Below are 10,783 nucleotides of genomic sequence, written 5' to 3'. Positions count from 1 at the left end.
ACTTGCAGGAGCTGAAGAGAGAGGTTTAAATGACGCCTTCCCCTCAGCTGTGTCTAATTTTGCCTGGCACGGCTGGTCTAGGCATATACCTTAGAACATTTAAATGATTCAGGGCTTTTAGAGATTTTTAAGTGCTAAATGTTGGTTTGTTGAATCAAAAATAAACAGGAGTTTTGTGGCACCTTTAAAAATAACACCTTTTTATCACAGCAAGAATTTTCATTATCAGACATATGCGATGGGTCCTCACCTGACAGTTACATGTGTGGCTGCAGAGAAAAAAGTTGCACACAGAGTCAGAATTAGGCAATTTGAAAAGTGTTTTGTAGCTCAGTAAAGCAATAAAATGAATCATCCAGCTGAAATAGCATCTGATTACCACTATCTACTAATGTATTTCACAAGATGGGCCTGTGACCAATTAAAATCTTTGGATTTTTGCACAATTGGAGATTAGCATGAGTATACAAATAAAAATGGAAGAGGGCAGTTGTTTGCCAAACTTTCTTGCATGTGATTATTATGGGATTAATGGTGCATACCTTGATGATTCAAATGCTGAGAACTCATGGCTGTCCATCTCTGTAGTGTGTTGATTTCAAGTTTACTCAATCTGGGACTTTAGAAAACCCATCCAAATCATGCTTCTTCATAAGGATTGTGGTATATTAGTTAATTTGGAACAGGATGTTTTTTTGTGTGTTTTTTAAAAAAAGAGGTGCCAGAACTCTCAAGAAGGAAATGAGGTTTCCAATCTGTATACTGAAAACTAATGAACTTTTTAAACATTTTAAAAAGAATTTTGTCAAAGAGGTTCTGGAACTCCATTCTGGCGCATTCCCCCAGAAAAGAACCCTGATTTGGAAGGCTGAATCTTCCTCTTCTAATGGAAGTTGTAATTTATACTTTATTTCTAGCCTAGCATAAAGTTCCCATTTTTAAAAAAATGACAGAGCTAATTTCCTTTAAAAACTTCTTTGAGAAATAGGAGATGTCTCCTTTATCCATCTGTTCCTTTATGCATCCCCATCATCTTATAGTATACCAAAGTTTCAATTAATTTCAAGATTGTAGTCTTCACAACCTTATGATCTTCGACGTGGTCTCTGTGCTTCACACCCATGGGATTCAGTGCGCACGCGCTGGATCGATCGGTGCTGTAGCAAGCTCTTTTAACGGATTTTTGCGCCCAGTCCCTCGGGCATGCGCAGGAACCCCACTGCGCATGCCCAGAGGGGTGGGCGCGGGCATCCCGCCAGTTCCTTTCTTACCGCCGCGTTGGAAAGACCTCTTTCTTCGTCGGTCTGATCGGTTCGCTGTTCGCTTTTGCCTCACAGCTCTTAGGGAGTATGTAGTCTTCACAACCTTATGTTCACCTGAGATGGATTAACATCTGATTTATACAGATCAAAATAAAAACAACGCCAGGAATCAGATGCTTGTATTTAAGGTCTTCAGGAATTTCCTGACAGAGAGACCTAGCACCTAATCTATGACTTCTACAAATTACAGCCCTCAGATTAGTCTGCCTAACCCTGATATGTTATGTGGACTAGAGACAGAGTGGATGGAGACATTCAGAAGGCCTATGCAGACATAACCACTCCCTGTGGCATTTCCAGTTGGAGAAAAAGGCACAGGGGGTAGCATCCTCTGTGCCATGGGCCAATACCTGCATGGGAATTAAATGCTGAGCACAGAACTCCTGTCAACAGGACCATAGCAGATATACAGGGGACACAGGGACTTTGTAACATGTGATTAAGCACTCTAATACTGTGTAACAATTCATTGTGATCGTGGTAACCACTTGGTAAGCTGGTTGTGTGTATCACCTTGCCAGGTGGTAAAGAGATTCAGCTGCAGATATTAGTTGCAGATCATGGGTGGTAAATATGTGGCAAAATGGTCATTGATATCCACTCACAGTCAGGTGCTCAGAACCTAGCATATATGGTTTAAGTGGTTGGACAGAATTGTAGACCCTGTGTGTAAAGTGTAGTGTCTTCTGTCTTACAGGTGTATGACCTTGAAGCTGTCCACCCTGGGAATATTCCTGTTCTTCCTGGGCCACAGGGTCCTGTGCACAGGGAGCAGAAACTCTCCCCAGTGCCAGCTATGTGGTTACAACAAACTCTATCAGGTGACTGGAGTTGCACAGGATAATCAGGATGCATGTTTTCTGTTCGGAGCAAATTGTGCCAAGTAATAATGTGTTCTGATATGAAATGTTCTTGAAATGAGGTATCTATATGACAGTGAGTTAGTTTTCCTTGATGACACTAGTCCTTTGCATATCCAGCCAGCAAATATGACTTGAGATTTTTAACAGCAGCTCTTTCACCCGTCTGATATCTTTTGGCATTCCATTTTCTTGGACATTTGTGTCTTTTTTCACTTGTTGTATTGGTTCCAAATTACCTAGGACTTCTTGTTTGACTACAGTTCTGAGTGACTGTCCTCTTGCAATAAGGAAATCCTGGTTAATCATGAGCCATTAAAACTGTCTGATTTTTTTGTCTTAATTCATTACAAATGCCCACCTTGAATAAAATTAAAACCAAGCATTAATTTTCTCCATAGAATTGGAGTAAGAGGCAAACATATGCTGTCCTTGTACCATCAGCACTTATAAAATGATATTGCACAAGTACACTGTGAGTTTTAGTTTTTAAAAACCCAATAACTCTATGTGCCAGTCTATGCATATTATATTGACATAGCATAACATGCCTAGAAATAGCATTTCTTGTGTGAGTCACTTTGTTCTACTGTGCCTACAGTGCTGGGAAACTCACATTGGACAGGAAATGTATAAGATGACTGTCTTCAGCTTCTTGACCACCTTGGCGTTCGCCTTCCTTATCAGTCTGCCGCGGAGGTAAGACAAAAGATCACCACCGGTGTTCATCTATCCTAGGGTTTCCTTGACTGCCAGCCTATCAAAGGCCAGGCAAGTAGTCTTCCTTGTCATCAGTGGGTAGGGCACTCCTATCCTTTGGAAGTATTACATGATAGATCTTCTATGTCACTAGCTTAGCTTCTGGTAATGCTGGGTGGTATGGAAGGATAGTCTTGGGTCAGCTGTCATTTCCTTGTTGCTGACTGCAGAGCACTTTTAAAGCAAGATGTATTGCCAGAATACATTACTGTGGGTCTCTTCCAAAATAATAGCTTAGGTAGGCAGCTGCATGCTGTCCTGCTATGACACCCCCCCTCCCCCCCCCCCCCCCCCCCCCCCCCCCCCCCAGGCTGTTAGCTAAGCATTCATCCTGTGCACTGGCTCACTGGCTTGGCAAAGAAGAATTCCTGGTTCCTCACAATGTGTTGGATATTGTAGCAGCTCAAACAGTCATATGGACTGGGATCTTCTTTTGTCCTCTCCTGCCTTTGCTTGGATGTGTTGTCATTTTCCTTACATTTTATATAAAAAAGGTAAAGACTCTCTCTGTTTGTTTAAAATGTTTAAAGAGCACACACTACAAGAGGATACCAGTGGGTTTTGAGCACAACCCTAAATGGAGTCCCCAGCCCTTTTGGCTTGCGAGTGAGGTGGCCTGATCCTAGCAAAGGAACTATGGACTTATCATCTCTTATATCAGTGTGGCCACCTTCCCCAGTAGTAGCACTCCATAGATGGAGACGAGAAATATGGAAAGGAGTGTTGTCTCTCCCAGCTCAGCAGACAACATCCAAAAATGGTCCTCACTTTGCGGCAGCCTCGTCTAGTTTTCAGCTGTGTATGACTCCATTGTTGCTAGCTTGCATGCGTCTGAGAAAGCAACTCCCCCCCCCCTCCGCCCCCAGTTCCAGCAGTGTGGACACATCCGTAGGAGGGATTAGTAGACCTCCACATCCAATAAACCACCCTCAGGGCGTTATGGGGTAGTATCTCAACACTTGCTGGTGATGGAGAACTTTGGCATTATATAAACAGGAGTTGTGGCCCTGAATCTGTCTGTGGTTAAGCAGAAATGTCTCTCATGGAAACTGAGGCTGCTGGCTGGATCCCAGGATGATGGGGAAGTAGGGTGAAGAAACCACTACTCCTCACCACAGCCTTTCTCTATCTTTCCTTCTTCTTCTTTCCTAGCTTCCTGGTTGCTAGGCTGGCACACAGGGTCCTCATCCTGTTAAACCTCACGACTTTCATCTCTCCTAGTGAGGAGAGATTACCTGTGCTCCAAAACCGTGTGTAAAACTGCTCTCTTTCTCCCACCCCAGTACACTTTGTTCCAGAACTGCCAGCCTTCAACTCAGCTGTTTCGAGCATCCCATTCTAAATTCCTCTTCCAGATTATGCTACTGCTAGGCCTGTTTTTGGCCTGCATGTCTCTGGGTTATGTCATCAGCAGGTAAGTTGAGGGAAGATTTAGAAGTAAACAATTTACAGCGTAATCCTAAAGAGAATTACTTCTAAACCCATTGATGTCAATGGATTTAGAGTGCTTGGGGTTTCACTCTTAGGGATAAAGCTTGTAAAACCTTTCATTGACAGTCGCTGTTTTCTGTTCCAGTATCCGCCCATCCCAGCCATGCGGGCTGTTTGCGAACTATTCAACTCCTTGGCAGGCAGTGCCTAAAGCTATGTCCCACCTATCTACCTCAGCAATGCTTGTTTTGGATTATGCCACATCCAATGTCTTTTGTTTCTTACTCTTGATGCTGCTCAGGTGAGTCCCATTCGAGGCATAGTTAGAATACCTGGAGGTGGTGGTGGAGGGGGTTGGTCGCACCTGGATCCTCCCTGCAGAGGTGACATTTGGAATAAGGGATAAGTGTTGGATCTTGTGTTTCAGGCTACATGAGATCATGCTTCTGGACCACTTATATCTCTGAGCAACTTGCTAGTTTTGCACATTGACCAACCCAATATGTGGCCTGCTAAAAGCTTATTAACCAAAGTAGGCTTACTTGTCGCTCATTGGCCTGTCACCGAAGAAAAATGACACACTGAAGTGATTAAACTTGGTTGCCATGTTTTGTCCTCTTGCTCACTTGGGACTTAATTCAGACCATCCACTTTGAATTATAGTGACCATTGGAACAAGAAATGCTCCCCTCTCCAAGAACTATGTCCTAGCTTCAAACTCTTTCTAGAACAGGCAAAGCAAAATAATTGACTTCCCTCGGTTTAAGTGTACATACTGTGTTGGATTATAGCCCCAGTGGAATCCAGGCAACCAAAAGGAAAGAAATCATCTTTTTTTAAAATTACAGAAAGACTACTAACTATAACTGTGCCTATCAAGAGCCATGTTTGAAAATCCAGTTTACAGATGTTCTAGAAAATGTCAGAGCCTTGCCAAGAGCCCATTATTATTGGTGGTAATTCTGCTGACATTGTAGTGAATGGTTTAGGAGTACCGTTGCTGTAGCAATCCTGACCCCTGACTCTTTTTTAAAAGTATATTATGGGTGTAACAAACCTCCACAAAATCTACCAGTTCATACATAACAAACCTCCACAACATCCACCACCATAAGCATCCACCAGTTCATCTTATTACCAATTTGATGCCTTGATAGTATCAGCAGGACAAAGAGAATCCATAACTACAAATGCTGTGAAGCAGACTTTTATTTTTTTACAATTTAATTGTGAATATATCTAGAAGCAAGCTCTTGCAACCACATTCTTAAGATCTAAAGTGGAACCACTGTTTCCTTCTCTGCTGAGATGGTTGAGTGGGAGCCAAAAACTCCAAGAACTGTTGTCATTAGTATGATGGTTTCTTCCTTTTGGTGCAGTGGTTAGGAGCATGGACACTAATCTGGGAGAACCGGGCTTGATTCCCCACTCCTCCACATGAAGCTGCTGGTGTGACCTTGGGTCAGTCACAAGTTCTCTCAGAGCTGTTCTCTCAAGAGCAGTTCTCAGAAGAGCTGTCTCAGCTCCACCTACCTCACAGGGTGTCTGTTGTGGGGAGGGGAAGGGAAAGGAGATTGTAAGCCGCTCTGAGACTACTTCAGGTAGTGAAAGGTGGGGTATAAATCCAATCTCTTCTTCTTCTTCCACAGCCTCATCCTCACTGTCTACATTTCTCAGGCACAAGCAAACAGAAAAGAGATTGAAAGGCTCAAGAAGCAACGAGTACAGGTGAGTGGTCCTTAGGTATTACAGAGCTGATCTATAATAATATACATCATTGTATCTCAAATAACCTGTGACTCGTTGTCACACTGGTTGATGTTCTGTGCTCAGTCTGTGTAACACAATCCATCTCTCCTTTGCATCCATCTAGTGCGTCCAGGAAAAATGGTGCCTGATAAAGAAACTGACTTTGCAACTGGTGAATCTTCCATGAGTTTGGTGGGGAAAGTCCTCAAGAGGAAAGGAACTTCTTGTGAAAGGCCTATAGTGATATGACAACAACTGGAAAATTTGCCTTGCTTCGAAGAGATCCAAAAGCAAATTCCATGTCAGTATCATAAGCATGAATATCTTTATTAACATGCACATTGCTCCCAAAATAGCACCATTTTTAGTATACAGAAGCAGGCTTGCTACTTGTTCCAGCGTGACACTGGCCCAAGGGACGTTATTAGGTACATAATTCAGTACACAGGCAACGTGTACACACAGTAAGAAAAATAGACATTATACCTATAAAAAGATACAGATCAAGGGTATGATAGATGCAGGAGCCAGTTTGCCCACATCACAATGAAGCCTTTCTCTGTATAAAAATTCAACCATGGAAAGGGGATTCTCTGGCTTCTTACTGCAAGTAAATTCTGGCCATTCTGTGCTCTTTGCCCTCTTCAGAAGCAAATCCAAAAAGCTGTGAAACCTAGCATCACAAAGATCCAAAAGCAAATTCCATTAGGAAAGACATTATCAAAAATTGCCAAAATATATAAACTCTATTTCACAATTATAACGATGGTGGTGTCACAACATCAAAATAAGTGCATACTATAATTATAAACAAGGCATAGAATACAATGTTTCCTCCTTCGAAGATAAATATTAGTCCATGTAGTCTGTTCAACTTAACAGGAGGAATCCACGTTTTCAAAACATTTTCAAAAATAGCCTTCACAAAAACGCCTGTTCCAGATACTTAAAGAAGACGTTTCCATCAACTTCTTCAGTTTGCTGGCAGCGTAGTTGGAACCCGATTTCAACAGTTTCTCCTGACAACAAAGTTCATAGTGTGAAGAGTCAATCGTTTTGAAAACAAGGATTCCTCCTACTAAGTTGAATGGACTACATGGAGTAATATTTATCTTTGAAGGAGGAGACATTGTATTCTACGTGTTGTCGAAAGCTTTCACAAGTTCATTAGATGCTGTAGATTTTCCAGGTTGTGTGGCCGTGGTCTTGGCATTGTAGAACCTGACGTTTCGCCAGTAACTATGACTGGCAGGTAATTTAGATCTACTCCAGAAAGTGTGGGAATTATCTTGTAGGAGTTCCCCAGGCTATGAACGTGCTAATGGAGGAGCTTTCCTGAGGAGATTCTTTTGTATATGGATTGTTTCTTCAGGAGGTTTCCTGTTTCCTGAGGAGGTTCTTTTGTATGTGGATTGGCTGTCGAAATTGTAATCTTATCTGTAGTGCTATTGTCAGACGTAGAGCCTTTTGTGTTTTTCAGGATAGGAAACCATGCCCTATTTATTTTTAAACTCTCTTCTTTCCTGTTGAAATTGTGTTTATGTTTATGAATTTCAGTGGCTTCCCTGTGTGATCTGACATGGTAGCTTGTCCAGCCTTTCAGTGTCTTGGAACAAAATAGCCTAACTCAAACAGGACACACTATGTTCAGCCACTGCTGATTTTTCTGATTGGCCAAGTCTGCAGTGTCTTTCATGTTCTTTTATTTTTGTCTGAATGCTACGCTGTGTGGTCCCAATGTAAACTTGTCCACAACTGCATGGTATGCAGTATACTTAAAAATAAATAGGGCATGGTTTCCTGTCCTGAAAAACACAAAAGGCTCTACATCTGACAATAGTACTACAGATAAGATTAGAATTTCGACAGCCAATCCACATACAAAAGAACCTCCTCAGGAAACAGGAAACCTCCTGAAGAAACAATCCATATACAAAAGAATCTCCTCAGGAAAGCTCCTCCATTAGCACGTTCATAGCCTGGGGAACTCCTACAAGATAATGACTCAGCCCTACCCCACCTTCTGGAGTAGATATAAATTACCTGCCTACCATTTTTCTTCTCACCTTGATGCAGATAGTACCCCATCCTTCTGTGTTATACCTCTGAGGATGCCAGTCACAGCTACTGGTGAAACGTCAAGTTCTACAATACTAAGACCACCGCCACACAACCCGGAAAATCTACAGCAACTAATTGTATTCTTTGCTTATAGTTATAGTATGCACTTATTTTGATGTTGTGACACCACCATCGTTATAATTGTGAAATAGAGTTTATATATTTTGGCAATTTTTGATAATGTCTTTCCTAATGGAATTTGCTTTTGGATCTTTGTGATGCTAGGTTTCACAGCTTTTTGGATTTGCTTCTGAAGAGGGCAAAGAGCACAGAATGGCCAGAATTTACTTGCAGTAAGAAGCCAGAGAATCCCCTTTCCATGGTTGAATTTTTATACAGAGAAAGGCTTCATTGTGATGTGGGCAAACTGGCTCCTGCATCTATCATACCCTTGATCTGTATCTTTTTATAGGTATAATGTCTATTTTTCTTACTGTGTGTACACGTTGCCTGTGTACTGAATTATGTACCTAATAACGTCCCTTGGGCCAGTGTCACGCTGGAACAAGTAGCAAGCCTGCTTCTGTATACTAAAAATGGTGCTATTTTGGGAGCAATGTGCATGTTAATAAAGATATTCATGCTTATGATACTGACATAAGAAAAAAAAGTATTTTCTATATTTAAAACCTACTGAGGTGGAGCGTGCCATCAGTCCTCAAGGAAGCAGTTGGTTCACTATCTGTATCATGAATGTCTTGGTCATTTAAAAGAAATCACGTTGAATGTATTTTGTGTGTCAAATATCAGAGGGAATGGGTTGTACTAAATATATTCATATATAATATGTATATGGCTGACCTGGGGCTCTGTGCTTATTGTGGGTGGGTGTAGAGGAGTGAGTGCATGCATGTATATATATTCCTGCATTTGGGGAATGGGCCCAAGTCATAGACTGGGCGGTCCTGACCTTGAGCACCTTCTCTGTAACAAGCCAATTTACATTTTACATAGGCAACATGAAAGCTGTCACCTGGTTCCATTGATCAGCAAGTAACTTTTCTTGGACTGCTCCCCACTTTGTTTGAATTTTCCTTGTAACCTACAGCATGTTGCAGGTCCACAGACAATAGACTGTTAGGAATGACTAACTTCAAGAAGATAAGGCACTGTGAGATAATAGTTCACCTTAGTCCTTAAGCAATCAGGTGTTTGGAAATCAGGCACAGGAGTTTGATTGGGTTACATATTTGAGTAGCTCTGGGGAGAAGGATGAAGTAATACTGAATACAAAGAAAAGAAAACAATAAAAGCCTGTGCAAGCTTATTTTTCCCATTCCATTTTCAACACCAGTATCCTACCAGTGTGCTTAGAATTAGGATTTCATAAGAACCCTATGCCCACCGAAATCTGACACAACAACCGTTCTTGCACACCTCTCTGGGGTGATACTCCTCCCTCCCTTAGTGCCATCAAACTGTTTTGTTTCCTTCCAGGACCCATGCAAACTTGTAAAACTCAGCCCTATGTCACGACAGCCCTTGTGATTCAGTTTAATCTCAGTGCTGTGCTTGGTGTAATAGAAAGAAAATTCAGTATGTGCAGTGTGACTGAATGCAAGTCCTGTAGAGGTGGACGTTTAGCCATCCAGATCCCATTTCTGTACAAACCTATCAGATGACAATGTATGGGATGATTGTCTGTGAATTTTCTGAACCAGAAGGAGCCCTTTGACTAGGAAATAATCTCTGTCCCTCCCCACAGACATGGATACGCAAACAGGGCAGTTCCAGCTGCTGTCCCATTGTGGCTCTTAATGTCTCTGGCTGTCTGTAAAGAGTGAGTAGGCAGGAGACGTCCAAGCTCGCCAGCCTCTTTAGTGCCACTGTGATCATGAAACTTCAGCTGCTGTCTTTGATTTTGCATAGTAAATCAGACCAGTGATGTCTGTCTTTGTGGTTTTCCTTCCTCACTTGTTTCCCCACCCCCACCCGAAATCCTACCTTGATAAGTTTTGTTCCTATGGAGCTCAACAAGGCCTTCTAGGCTCTGCTGATGTTAGCAGAGTTTTCTGTTAGCAGAGTCTGACCCTTTGCTGAATCACCTTGGAATCTTCACTTCTGCCTCTGAGTTGTACCCTGTATAAGGAGCTCTATAAAAGCTATAACTAGACATGGAAATAATGCCCAGGGATCAGTAGATATTGTGTTGCTTAGGTCCACTTAATGAACTGGAAAGCTGCCAATCACACACTCTGCATGCAGCCCTATCCTTAGGATGTTTACAGTATCACTATTAGGAAGCAGTGACCTCACGGCTGGATCATGGTGACAAGGAAAAATTCTACTCTCTGTAAAATTCCAGTTCGTTTAGAATCTACTGGTGGGGTGGGCCAGTTGGGAAAGGGGTGTTCAGCTCCTTTCCTGTCTGCTGTTTCCCTAGTCCAACAGTGCAGTTTTAAAAAGAGTTATGTCCTGGGCAATACAAAGTTCCTACATGAGAAGCCAGTAGCTAGAGCATAGTGTAATATCTAGATCAGTGATCTCCGACACAAAGCTGTGGTGCCATGGTACCTGCCACCCTGTTTCCTGGGACCCATT

At 42.2% G+C, this 10,783-nt stretch overlaps 1 protein-coding gene across 1 annotated transcript in view; it reads left to right on the top strand.

The window, feature by feature from the left end:
• The window catches only part of TMC8 (transmembrane channel like 8), a gene marked incomplete at its 5' end in the record, with an annotated part of 28,677 nt that extends 22,278 nt beyond the window's left edge, over positions 1 to 6,399 (top strand). The window contains 7 exons of the mRNA XM_015426565.1: positions 2,020 to 2,143; positions 2,784 to 2,881; positions 3,252 to 3,435; positions 4,225 to 4,355; positions 4,518 to 4,673; positions 6,022 to 6,100; positions 6,246 to 6,399. Coding sequence (XP_015282051.1) covers positions 2,020 to 2,143; positions 2,784 to 2,881; positions 3,252 to 3,435; positions 4,225 to 4,355; positions 4,518 to 4,673; positions 6,022 to 6,100; positions 6,246 to 6,308 — 835 coding nt within the window. The remainder of the gene's footprint in view (positions 1 to 2,019; positions 2,144 to 2,783; positions 2,882 to 3,251; positions 3,436 to 4,224; positions 4,356 to 4,517; positions 4,674 to 6,021; positions 6,101 to 6,245) is intronic.
• Between the last annotated feature and the right edge of the window lie 4,384 nt (positions 6,400 to 10,783).

The sequence above is a fragment of the Gekko japonicus genome, unplaced genomic scaffold (assembly GCF_001447785.1).
Source record: "Gekko japonicus isolate JY-2015 unplaced genomic scaffold, Gekko_japonicus_V1.1 scaffold1430, whole genome shotgun sequence".
In the NCBI taxonomy this organism is placed as follows: domain Eukaryota; kingdom Metazoa; phylum Chordata; class Lepidosauria; order Squamata; family Gekkonidae; genus Gekko; species Gekko japonicus.
The sequence above is the reverse complement of the archived record's forward strand: the minus strand, read 5'-3'. Positions and strand labels throughout refer to the sequence as shown.